Source organism: Chanodichthys erythropterus, chromosome 17, assembly GCF_024489055.1.
Source record: "Chanodichthys erythropterus isolate Z2021 chromosome 17, ASM2448905v1, whole genome shotgun sequence".
Taxonomy (NCBI): domain Eukaryota; kingdom Metazoa; phylum Chordata; class Actinopteri; order Cypriniformes; family Xenocyprididae; genus Chanodichthys; species Chanodichthys erythropterus.
This window is the reverse complement of record NC_090237.1, coordinates 18,210,969-18,225,000: the sequence shown is the minus strand read 5'-3', so window position 1 is coordinate 18,225,000 and position 14,032 is coordinate 18,210,969. Positions and strand designations below refer to the sequence as shown.

At 40.2% G+C, this 14,032-nt stretch overlaps 1 protein-coding gene across 1 annotated transcript in view; it reads left to right on the top strand.

Annotated features, from left to right (window-relative positions):
* tlcd2 (TLC domain containing 2) overlaps positions 1-10,362 on the top strand; it is a 27,412-nt gene extending 17,050 nt beyond the window's left edge. The window contains exon 4 of the mRNA XM_067365722.1: positions 7,646-10,362. Coding sequence (XP_067221823.1) covers positions 7,646-8,035 — 390 coding nt within the window. The 3' untranslated portion in view covers positions 8,036-10,362. The remainder of the gene's footprint in view (positions 1-7,645) is intronic.
* Positions 10,363-14,032: the final 3,670 nt, after the last annotated feature.

Genomic DNA, 14,032 nt, shown 5'->3' with positions numbered 1-14,032 from the left:
GAATACGTCCCACCTTCTAAGTAACCCACGATATGGCGGAATACGTCCAACCTTCTAAGTAACGCAAGATATGGCGGAATACGTCCAACCTTCTAAGTAACGCACGATATGGCGGAATACGTCCCACCTTCTAAGTAACGCACGATATGGCGGAATACGTCCCACCTTCTAAGTAACGCACGATATGGCGGAATACGTCCCACCTTCTAAGTAACCCACGATATGGCGGAATACGTCCAACCTTCTAAGTAACGCAAGATATGGCGGAATACGTCCAACCTTCTAAGTAACGCACGATATGGCGGAATACGTCCCACCTTCTAAGTAACGCAAGATATGGCGGAATACGTCCAACCTTCTAAGTAACGCACGATATGGCGGAATACGTCCAACCTTCTAAGTAACGCAAGATATGGCGGAATACGTCCAACCTTCTAAGTAACGCACGATATGGCGGAATACGTCCCACCTTCTAAGTAACCCACGATATGGCGGAATACGTCCAACCTTCTAAGTAACGCAAGATATGGCGGAATACGTCCAACCTTCTAAGTAACGCACGATATGGCGGAATACGTCCCACCTTCTAAGTAACGCACGATATGGCGGAATACGTCCAACCTTCTAAGTAACGCAAGATATGGCGGAATACGTCCAACCTTCTAAGTAACGCACGATATGGCGGAATACGTCCAACCTTCTAAGTAACGCAAGATATGGCGGAATACGTCCAACCTTCTAAGTAACGCACGATATGGCGGAATACGTCCCACCTTCTAAGTAACGCACGATATGGCGGAATACGTCCAACCTTCTAAGTAACCCACGATATGGCGGAATACGTCCAACCTTCTAAGTAACGCAAGATATGGCGGAATACGTCCCACCTTCTAAGTAACGCACGATATGGCGGAATACGTCCCACCTTCTAAGTAACGCACGATATGGCGGAATACGTCCCACCTTCTAAGTAACGCACGATATGGCGGAATACGTCCCACCTTCTAAGTAACCCACGATATGGCGGAATACGTCCCACCTTCTAAGTAACGCACGATATGGCGGAATACGTCCCACCTTCTAAGTAACCCACGATATGGCGGAATACGTCCAACCTTCTAAGTAACGCAAGATATGGCGGAATACGTCCCACCTTCTAAGTAACCCACGATATGGCGGAATACGTCCCACCTTCTAAGTAACGCACGATATGGCGGAATACGTCCCACCTTCTAAGTAACCCACGATATGGCGGAATACGTCCAACCTTCTAAGTAACGCAAGATATGGCGGAATACGTCCCACCTTCTAAGTAACCCACGATATGGCGGAATACGTCCCACCTTCTAAGTAACGCAAGATATGGCGGAATACGTCCCACCTTCTAAGTAACCCACGATATGGCGGAATACGTCCCACCTTCTAAGTAACGCACGATATGGCGGAATACGTCCCACCTTCTAAGTAACGCAAGATATGGCGGAATACGTCCCACCTTCTAAGTAACCCACGATATGGCGGAATACGTCCAACCTTCTAAGTAACGCAAGATATGGCGGAATACGTCCAACCTTCTAAGTAACGCACGATATGGCGGAATACGTCCCACCTTCTAAGTAACGCACGATATGGCGGAATACGTCCCACCTTCTAAGTAACGCACGATATGGCGGAATACGTCCCACCTTCTAAGTAACCCACGATATGGCGGAATACGTCCAACCTTCTAAGTAACGCAAGATATGGCGGAATACGTCCAACCTTCTAAGTAACGCACGATATGGCGGAATACGTCCCACCTTCTAAGTAACGCAAGATATGGCGGAATACGTCCAACCTTCTAAGTAACGCACGATATGGCGGAATACGTCCAACCTTCTAAGTAACGCAAGATATGGCGGAATACGTCCAACCTTCTAAGTAACGCACGATATGGCGGAATACGTCCCACCTTCTAAGTAACCCACGATATGGCGGAATACGTCCAACCTTCTAAGTAACGCAAGATATGGCGGAATACGTCCAACCTTCTAAGTAACGCACGATATGGCGGAATACGTCCCACCTTCTAAGTAACGCACGATATGGCGGAATACGTCCAACCTTCTAAGTAACGCAAGATATGGCGGAATACGTCCCACCTTCTAAGTAACGCACGATATGGCGGAATACGTCCAACCTTCTAAGTAACGCACGATATGGCGGAATACGTCCAACCTTCTAAGTAACGCACGATATGGCGGAATACGTCCCACCTTCTAAGTAACGCACGATATGGCGGAATACGTCCAACCTTCTAAGTAACGCACGATATGGCGGAATACGTCCCACCTTCTAAGTAACGCACGATATGGCGGAATACGTCCCACCTTCTAAGTAACGCAAGATATGGCAGAATACGTCCAACCTTCTAAGTAACGCAAGATATGGCAGAATACCTTCAAACCTTCTAAGTAACGCAAGATATGGCGGAATACGTCCCACCTTCTAAGTAACGCAAGATATGACGGAATACGTCCAACCTTCTAAGTAACGCAAGATATGGCGGAATACATCCCACCTTCTAAGTAACGCACGATATGGCGGAATACGTCCAACCTTCTAAGTAAGTAATAGAGCCAATCGCTGATTGATAAAGTCATTACGTCGCTGCAGCTGCCGTTTGAAGCTCTGGTTCCCATTGAAACCTGAGACTTTCGCTTAGGACTACACATGCGCATTGGGTCATCTAGCCTGAAAAATATGCTATTTTTCAATGCCATTTGAGCATAAGACAACATTTACGGGACAGTTCATGTCACGATTTACTAAAATGATCAAATGAATTCTTAATTCAAGAGAATGAATTCTTAATTCGTGGCCACTAGTTATATATTTTTTTGTCGCCATGTCATGTGAGGCTCTGCAATTATGGTCACCAAAGGCTGATCAAAAATATAGTAAAAACTGTAATACTGTAAAATATTACAATTGAAAAGAACTGTTTTTATTTGAATATATTTTAAAATATAATTTATTTCTGTGATGCAAAGCTGAATTTTCAGCATCATTATTCCAGTCTTCAGTGTCACATGATCCTTCAGAAATCACTCTAATATGCTAAATTGCTGCTCAAGAAACATTTATTATCAATGTTAAAACAGTTTTTTGGAAACCATGATACATACTTTTTTTTTTTTTCTGTCACTTCTTATTAATTTAATGCATTCTCTGTGAATAAAAGTATACTATACATAGTAAAACTATACATTAAATCAGCATATACGCGTTCCCTGAGAAATGAACCCGTGACCTTGCTGTTGCAATGTTCTAGCAGGAGTTACAGATACACAGCTATTAACATAAAGCTAATGTTATGTGATGTATCTGACATAAAGACTTTGCTCTTTTCCTGTCAATGATTGTTTTTTCAAGGCTGAGAAAGACACTATAGTGTTTTATCTGTTTACCATGGTCACCATTCAAATATTACAAATTGTACAATAGTGAGTGTTTGTTTTTGAAGTCTTTGACTTGCGACACACCTCTTAACCTCATTTTGTGTTGAAGGCAAGTCTTGTTCACACTTCACTTTCATTACTAATAATATGAAATATGTTCATCCACTTAGTACTTTACTACTTCCATATTCTGGACTGGTGGTCTTGTCACCTTTAGTAGAGAAAGAGTCTCCTGAAGATAACAGCTTTGTTTGTGATGTTCAGAGTATTATTCAGCTCAAGCGTTGTGTAACCAAAAGTTCAACATCCTCCCAGTCATAAGACTGAGGTCACACAAATCTTATTTAGTAATCATGCATCTTTGTTAAAACACGCCCTTCACTGCAGTCAGAGAAGCATTTACAGAAAGAAACCATATTTACAGAGCTAGTGGTCTTGCTAAACCAGCAGATTGCTAATATTTTTGGATGTTTTTTGGATGGCAACACATATTTTTCAACCCTCACCGTTTACTGTAACCTGTGGTCTGACTGCAGACCTCTTTTGTTAGACACTGTAAAGCAAACTCGGATGTGTTTACAGTCCACATAGCTAGTCAGTCAGTCAGCATTTGTCATGTTTAGCCTTATGAATGCAGCATACGTGACATGTTATTGCTATAAAGAGGTTTATATTTGGATTTCAAACTATTAAAAGCCATTGTACATCACTTGCCTGCTTCAAACAAACACCATGAGCTTTTGAGAGAGGCATGTGTCAAAGCAGCAGTGTTAATGTGAATACTGACGTGACATTCCTGACCACAAGGACCAGGCGGGTGTCATGTGAACAGGGTTGCATTACAGGCTCATCCCACAAAATTTATTACCTCTTACAAAAGGAGTTAGATCACAGGGCTCAGTCATGTAACTTAGTATTGGACGTCATGTAACCACAGCTTTGTGCTCTACGTAAGACTCATCATACCAGTTATGATAGCAGATTTGTACAGGTTTTATAAACGTCAATATAATTATATAAACTGCAATGGATTGAAGTCTAAATGCTCAATATAAATTGTGCATTATTAAGTGTAAGTAGGAGCTTTTGACCACATAAGTGTCTAGTTCAGATTAATCCATGCACGTAATGTTTTGTAATGATAGGTATAGACTGCCACCTAGTGGAAGATCATAAAAAGTACGTCCTTTTCCAATCCTTTTTTATCCAAAAGGAAAATTAAAAAAAAAAATTAAACTTGATCCAACAACAAATTTTCCCAAAAAAATCTTTATCTATATTTATATAAAAACAATATTTTTTTTGTTTTATTTATAAGTTAAAGGATTAGTTCACTTTCAAATGAAAATTACCCCAAGCTTTACACACTCTCAAGCCATCCTAGGTGTGTAGGACTTCTTTTTGATGAACACAGAGTTATATTAATAAATATCCTGTTAATAATAATCCAAGCTTTATAATGGCAGTGAGCGATACCAATGAGTATGAGCTGAAGAAAGTGTCTCCATCCACATCCAACCATCCATCATAAACATGTACTCCACATGGTTCTGGGGGGTTAATAAAGTCCTTCTGAAGCGATGCGTTTGTGTAAAAAAAAAAAAAAAAAAAAAAAATCCATATTTAACAAGTTATGAAGTAAAATATCTAGCTTCCGCCAGACCACCTTTCGTATTCAATTTACGAACTTAAGTGTAAACTGGTGTCGTTTATCATTTACATTATTTCATCAAATTAAAAACAATATCACATACACAGTCAGTCACAAATTTCACCAACTTCTGTTCTTTAAATCAAGGTTTTTTGCTCTGATTATTCTTAGAGCTGGTTGGTTTGGTTCAAGACTTGGTATTCTTTATTTAAGAATGAATATAAATGCTTATAGAGACGCTTAATTGGGAATGATACTCTATTTGTAGTAATATTGACAAAAATCATCACTAGGATTTGTTTGTATCACTCATGGTGATTGAACACTTTGGCTGTTGTCATGTTGGATTTAGGACTGATCAACAGAGCCTTTGTGTTCCTGTCCTCAGCTCAGCCTCTCCCTGCTGTTATCAGATGATTCAGAACACACTTTCATTTGTTTCTTGTCGCCTCACAGCAGATTAGTGTTGAGAAGTTGAAAGAGCTGCTTCTGAAATTAAGCACATTAGTCTGTGTATGGCTTAACTGGCCTATTTAAACTTTCTTTAGGTGAATGAACGAGTCAAACAAAACCTTTAAAATGCTTAAAATAATATTATGATGAAAGATTGTTTCTGAAGGTAATGATTGTAATAAGTTGGGTGCATAATGGTTTTGCAATAAATGTGCTGACCTTGAAATTCATGGGCAGCCACAGAAGTTCTGGGAGAGTGGGTAAAAAAAACCCACCAAAAATGCTTATTTGAAATTATATTATATTATATTTGTATTTAAAAAAAATATTGTACAGCTGTATTGGTTCTCAACTGGTTTGGTCATGGGACCCACATTTTCCCATGGTCATTGGGCCACGACCCACATTTTTAGGAATTTGAACCAAGCTAATTTATTTCTCATAAATGATTGACACATACCCGGGACTTGCTCAGGGTGGTGGCTTTGGGGCCCGAGCCAATGCCCCTTTGCCCTTATGTGCTGGGGTACGGCTGTAGTAGGCAGAGTACAATATATGAGCAAAGTGGATTTCAATCCATGCTAAATGCATTCTGTAATGACTCTGCTGCTCCAGATCCACTCTGGGGTTTCCATTTCTTTCTCACTTTCCATCAAATTGAATTCAATTGAGTAATCTTTAAATAGTAGTATAGTAGTCGGAAATTAATAGGAGTGTGGGACAAAAGCTTTGTTTACTAGCCTATCAGCATGATTGCAAATGTGATTTTGATTTTATACAACAGTTCAATAAAAAAAAAAAAAAAGTTATTTTTTAAATTGTAAACATAATATTGTCAAAACAGTATGTTTTTACTCCATTTTGCCTACGAAAATAGTTCCAAACAAACACAGATGCGCATCTGGGCCCGTTTTTAGTGAATCAGTTGAATTAAATGATTCCGTGACTCACTCATTAAGACGGGGACTTGCCGCCACCTGCTGGCAAATATTACCCCTTAATGAAAAGCTCATTTCTGACACTTTGAGACGGGGGTGTCCAAACTCGTCCTGGAGGGCCACTGTCCTGCAGAGTTTAGCTCCAACCCCAGTTAAACGCACCGGAACCAGCTAATCAAGGTCTAATTAGGCATACTAGAAACTTTCAGGCAGGTGTGTTGAGCTAAACTCTGTAGGACAGTGGCCCTCCAGGACCGAGCTTGGACACCCCAGCTTTAGAACTTAAAATAGTATGAATGTCAATACATCAAAATAGCCTATGTAATCGTGTTTTATATCATGATTTTGCAAAATGTATTTTTTTAACACACAACCATTATTTTGAGGGTATTATTGCAATAATGTAATATTGCAATAATATTCCTTATACTTTTATTGTTATAGTTAATTATTTACATTTTTCTTTCTTGGTTTGGGTCACTTCCCCTCAAAATGTCTGTGAGACGCACTCAAGTACCGTCTCCTTTTTCTTAACAATTAACATACACATATGTTATCAGAATATCACTAATACAAGAAACGGAATACTAACAATGATCTCAAAATAAATCTGGTCCATACTGGCTTTTGGCTAATATTAGCACATTTGTACCCTATAAAATAGTGCTTAAGAATAAACAACAAAGAATAAAAGGCTTTTTCTTTTGCATCAGGTAATGTTGGCACATTCTTCTGCTACAGAAGCTTCTCAGCCTTCATGTTTTGCTTGAGACGTTGATTTGAATGTCCCCACAGGCGAACACAACATCTTTTCTGTCAATGTATCATCCATCATTACAGCCAATTAGACCTGGATCATTTGATTCTGTTATTGAATGTCAAAGTAGCTGTTTTTGTTTACACTTTCTCTTTCACTGTTTTGCCTTTTAGCTGACAGCTGAAAATAGCACAGGTATCTTGAAGTCAACATGAAACGGAAGTTGTGATAGTCTTTTCTTCATTGTTGTGATGAATATCCAAGTGCAATGGCTTCTCAAACAAGAAAAAATGTGATTTTGTCAATTAGGAATTGATTGGATTGTTGTGATTTCATGGTGACTTTAAGGATTTCCTTGGCCTAAATTTAAGTGCATTCCTAATAAAAAAATCTCTTTTGTCTGCAGGTGATCACCTGTTTCGGGATCTCTGTGCTGACCTGTCGGTATGTGGGTTTTGCAGTGGTGGCACTGTTGGTTGAGATCAATTCGATCTTTCTGCACCTGAGGCAAGTGCTCCGCATGGCCAACCTGGCCAAAAGTACATTTTACCGTGTCAACAGCATGATAAACCTGGGCACCTACGTGGTGTTTCGCATCAACACTCTGGCCTGGATGACACGCTGGCTGGTGCTGAATCGTGACCTCGTCCCCCTGGCCAGCTACACCATCGGCAGCGTGGGTCTGGCCATCATGACCGCCATGAACATTGTGCTGTTTTGCCGCCTGATGAGAAGTGACTTCATGAAGTCCAGCCGTGAGAAGGAGGTGAGCAAGGAGAAGGAGAAAGAAATGTAGGAAGAAGACTCCTGCTCTCCCACTCGAACCAAATCCACTCTCATCACCACTAAACTTTTGGGGGAAAAAACTTTCCTTTAAACCTGCCGACTTCATTCCCGCAACTCCAACAAAATTCTAGTCATTTTGACTCCATCTCATATAGACCTCAAGCTGTGTTAAGATTTTCCATGATGGCTGTTGTCACAGGTTTACAGATGTCTGAAACGGATGACATATTTACACATGCAAACTTATGCTCAAATACTCGTGCATGGTTTAGACAATGACTTGAGCGTATATGAAACACACATTATGTTTAAGTTCAAAGGAACTGGATCTGCTTACCTTTATCTAATCAAATGCTGATCTACCCCAATTAAATGTATACATTAACTATTAAATATAAGTAAATATTCTGCTCAATTAGGAACTACTCAAGTGGGGATAAAAATATGAGGAAAAAAAACCAACGTAAAAGTTTGGTTTGTTTATTAAAGCTACATTAGGCTAAGGATGTATTTTCTAGCCTCATTAACACCTACAGCTGCTACCTCATTAGACTGTAGCAGTATCATCATAATTCTGTACATAGGGACAATTCATCCAAAAATGAATATTCTCTTTCTTCTGTGGAACACAAATAGAGATGTTTAGTTGAATGTTCACGCTGCTCTTTTCTGTATGAAAGTGAATGGTGACCAGTGGCTGTCAAGTTCCAAAATTGTTAATAAAATCTTAAAAGTACTGTAACAGTAGCCAATGTGCTATATTCAAAGTCTTCTTAAGCCATATGATAGATTTGATGACAGATATTTCATTTTTGGGTGAACTGTCCCTTTACATTTTTTTTTGGAACTTTTTTGTACTATTAATAGTAAATGAAGTGACCGTGGACAGGAAGTGCTCAGTGATCAGTACTGTATTCCACAAAGTTGGGTATGAGTTAATTTGGTCAACTTGACCGCAGACTTACCTTGTGGATAAAGATCACTGTACATGATTAATATCTTACCCTTTAAGTGGAGGATCTAAATCTCCATGCTGGAGTCCTCACAACCATTATCAGAATTAAAAACACTCCTACTCATTCTTGGTGAATCACAGCAATATGTGTGAGTTTTGAGATCTGACAGGATTCTCATTGCACAAATCATGCCAGTAGGTGGCACTACATACACACAACAGAGACCTCATGTTAGCTTATGCTAATGCTTAATCTATAGAGAGGAATGGTTAAAGCAGCACTTATATTGCTTTAAATGTGCAGAACCTTTTTTAATAATGCTTTGTAATTTGTTTTTGTATTTTGTAATTTATTTGTACTTAATATCATTGATTATTGTGGTTGGGTGCGAACTGCAAAAAAAAAAAAAAATTGATATCTTCTGAAAACACATTGAATGGTGGAACACTGTCTAGTGCAAAATGGTGTTGTGATTTTGTTGATGGTGAACAAAGAACGGTCCTGGTCAAATGTACTAAAGTAAAGGCATTTATTTGTTTAGCCTTATTTCATATGCTCGGTGCCATTGAGATTGTAGACTGAAGTCTGATTATATAATTTGATTGGGCAAGAGTGGCCTGTCTGTCCGGTGGGAATGTTTACGCACTATAACCATATGTAGCATCACCGACTTGTGCCACAAAACTATTTTTTTTAAAGTACCAAAGTTTATTCATAACAATGTTTCATTCAGATACTCCTGCCTTATTTTACTGATTGAAGGAGAGAGACTAAAAAGCTACTCATGTCAAAACTATTGCAGGAATTTGAAAGCATGTGAAAAATAGAAAATGTAAAGGTTTGCACTGAAGTAGTAAATCTTTGAGTTTTTTAACTATTGGCAGCTTCATATTGAGACTGTGTGCTTGTATATGTGCTCCCTTAGTGAGGTAACTGGTATCTCCGTGTATTTAAGTGTAATTTTATTTTTTTTTTTTTTAGTTGATTGCAACTTTTTTTTTTAAGATCATTTCAGCTGTGTGGTTGTCCTTCACTTGAGGGTGCAGTTTTGTACTGGGTTTGGTGAAAGATAAGCTACTGTTATGTTGTGGATCTGATTTTTTTGACCATTGTGTTGCAGTGTTTTCCAAAGCCAGAATTTAGAATGTTTTTTAAAAAATAAATCCCAGCTGGAAAAAAAGATATTCATGCCCATATCCTAGGAGAGCAGAACAAAAGGATTTTTTTCTTTTCTTTCTTTTTTTAACCCTTGCTGTCTGAGTTAGCCTAATGAATTTAATTTTAAATTGTTTCTAAAATGTGTGTGTATATATATATATAGCATAATTTTATTTTTGTTTGAATGAATTCTTTTGTAATTAATATGAAATTATTTGTATATGACCATTATGTTGTTAATTGTGAAATAAAACATGCTATTAACACTTTATTTGAAGTTTTTGTTCTATGGGAAAGATAGTATATAAGATAGGATTTAATAATCCTATATGATTTACATTAAACCAAATCATTTTCCTGTAATTAAGTATTTTTTTGTTGCTTCAGGCAAAAATTAGTAGCCAATTCGTACATTTCGTCTCTGCTAATGCTAGTTTCCAAAAAAGTAAAATAGTCAAGCCTTGTAGGTTACCAAGCAACCCACATACTAAAAAGAAGGTCTGAAACATTGTATATGAATGGAGCGGAGCAACAGAAAATTACTCTCCCCACTCAATTCTCGTTTTTTTTTTGTTTCCCACCTTCTTTCATTAATGAAATAAATTATAGAAACCAAAGCTGAATTCTCCCTCACTACTATTTTGTGGGTCAGACATTTTAGGAGACAGGTCGAAGTAATCGGCGTGCAGATGTAACCGCCACTCCGGGACTTAAAGGAACACTCCACTTTTTTTGAAAATAGGCTCATTTTCCAACTCCCCTAGAGTTAAACCGTTGAGTTTTACCGTTTTCGAATCCATTCAGCCGATCTCCGGTTCTGGCGGTACCACTTTTAGCATAGCTTAGCATAGTTCATTGAATCTGATTAGACCGTTAGCATTGCGCTTAAAAATGACCAAAGAGTTTTGATATTTTTCCTATTTAAAACTTGACTGTTCTGTAGTTACATCGTGTACTAAGACCGGCGGAAAATGAAAAGTTGTGATTTTCTAGGCTGATATGGCTAGGAACTATACTCTCATTCCGGCGTAATAATCAAGGAACTTTGCTGCTGTATCATGGCTGCAGCAGTGCAATGATATTACGCAGCGTCTCTCACAAACGTCTCCATGGTTGCAAGGCACGTTCTCTGTGCAAGCAGGGGCTCACGGGCGCTGCGTAATATCATCGCACTGCTGCAGCCATGGAACGGCAGCAAAGTTCCTTGATTATTACGCCTGAATGAGAGTATAGTTCCTAGCCATATCAGCCTAGAAAATCACAACTTTTTATTTTCCGTTGGTCTTAGTACACGATTTAACTACAGAAGAGTCAAGTTTTAAATAGGAAAAATATCAAAACTCTTTGGTAATTTTTAAGCGCTATGCTAACGGTCTAATCAGATTCAATGAACTATACTAAGCTATGCTAAAAGTGGTACCGCCAGAACCGGAGATCGGCTGAATGGATTCGAAAACGGTAAAACTCAACTGTTTAACTCTAGGGGAGTTGGAAAATGAGCCTATTTTCAAAAAAAGTGGAGTGTTCCTTTAAACCACCGTCTCCGGCATGGGAGGCAGGCGCGCTAGCAAGGACGATAAAGACTGCAGTCTCTAGTGCGCCTCTTGAGGCAAGGGGAGTGAGGTTTATCTGCACAGCTCTTCCAGTGCAGGGGTGTCCAATCCTGCTCCTGGAGGGCCACTGTCCTGCAAAGTTTTGCTCCAACCCCAATTAAACACCTGAACCAGCTAATCAAGGTCTTATTGGGCATAGAAACTTCCAGGCAGATGTGTTGAGGCAAGCTGGAACTAAGCTCTGCAGGACAGTGGCTCTCCAGGACCGAAGTAGGACAGCCCTGCTCTAGTGTCAGATGCTAGTGCACCTCTTGAGACATGGGGAGTGAGGTTTATCTGCACAGCTCTTACTAGCTGGCCTCCGTTACACTCACCCCCCAAACCTCACTCCCATCCGGGTCATGGCAACAGTGTAATCCGTCAGGTCCTACTGAGCTGGACTCAAACCGCTATCATCGGCATGGGAGGAGGGCACGGCAACAAGGAAGCTAAAGACCGCAGTCTCTAGCGTCAGTTGCTAGTGCGGCTATTGAGGCTAGGGAAGTGAGGTTTATCTGCACAGCTCTTACTAGCTGGCCTCTGTTACACAGATAGAAGGCATGCCGAAAGGTGAACTGCAACAGAAACGAAACCCTACCCCTGACAGACAGCTTTCGAGTCCCATGATAAAGACCTTTCTCCATGCCCCTAACTTTTGGCACGCCCCAACCTTTCGTCTCGCCCATTAGCCACACTTGGGCCCGATTTACACTTGGTATTAATTATTATACGCATTATAATATGTTTTAGATCGGATCACAAGTGGACGACGCTAAATACAGGTGTAAACGGGGGCTAAAACATTTTGGCTTGTCCACTTTTAACCACTTCCAGAAGTAGTTGAAAATGCATTGACCGGATTGCTTTAAGGCAGGAACACACCAAGCCGACGGTCGGCCGTCGGGCAGTTTTTCTTCGTCGGCCAACTAAGTTTTCTCAGTGTGTTCTGCACTGTCGGCTGAAGTTGGTCCTCGTCGGCTTTTTTTCAGCCGATTCTAAATGTTGAATCGGCGTCAGAGCTCGTTGGTCCTTCGGGCCATCTGATCATTCTGATGCTGTTCAGCTACTGCCACCTGCTGGTTCGGAAAGGCATTTCATCTCACACAGGCGCAAAACTGACGTGCTGCTTGGCCGTCAGCTGTCTAGCGTTGGTTTGGTGTGTCAGGCCAAATTTGGACACAGACGCTGCCGACGTGAGCCAACCCCGCAGTCTGCTTTCGTCGCCACTAGTTCGTCGGCATCGGCTTGGTTTGTTCTGGCCTTTAGTAGTGTAGACGCTCATGTGGCTGAATGTGTACTGACCTAACACATAAACATTATGGGAAGTGCGCTATCCAGACGGGATTTATATTTTGTCGCTGAAGACCCAAGTTTGGTTTGAAGACGAAAAACATAACAAGTACAATGTTTCCCTCACAATTCCTGATTTTTCATTGCGTTTGTCGTGGTCTTGCACAGCTATCAGAGCAGAAACAAAAGCTGCTGCTCTCTGTGTTTTTCTGTTTTCTGAGAGCGTGTTCATGTAAATTACCCCCCTCCCCCTCCCCCCACACCCTCCCCTCCAGACCCTCCCCTCAAAGAAATCAGGACATAACTGGTTTAAAGTGGACAAAAGAGACGGAGGTATATAAACGGGTATGTGTCTCCCTTGTCTACTTGTGATCCAATCTACCAAAACGCAGGCGTAAACAGGACCAGTGGAGGGTTTCATAATGCACTGATAGGGTCTCGTCATCATTGTCTAATGAAATCGTGTAGGCCTATGTTTACTCGACACCTAGTCAGTTTGACTAGGCACATCAGTTTGTACACTCAGTTTTGCTCACTACTTGTTAATGTAGTGGAATATAAGATATCACCTGTAGTAGGGAATAGTAGTACAACTCCAGTCCGTGTTCACAACAAAAATACTCTGTAACAATGCAAATAATAAAACATCATTAAATAAAAAAATGTAATGGATTTTATTTAAAAAAATAAAAAGGCAATGGGAGTGATACAAACTGCTATGCTAATCAAGTATTAGTGCTGTTGAAACGCCGAGGACTGAAACTAACTGTTGTATAATTCACTTTTCTCTGAAATTAGACATTAGTTTCGATATTTGCAATACTACATAATGCGCCAGCTTAATGTGCTACTGCAATGAACCATTCGAGTCAGTAGATGCACGCCACACATGAGATCGGATCTGCAGTGGAGAGTTCCTCAGAGCATCGTTATGTTTCCTGAATCAGTTGCATCATTGCCCTGGTACTGAAGGAGCCTCTTCCTGCTGTCCTGCTGTCTGTCATCGCGATG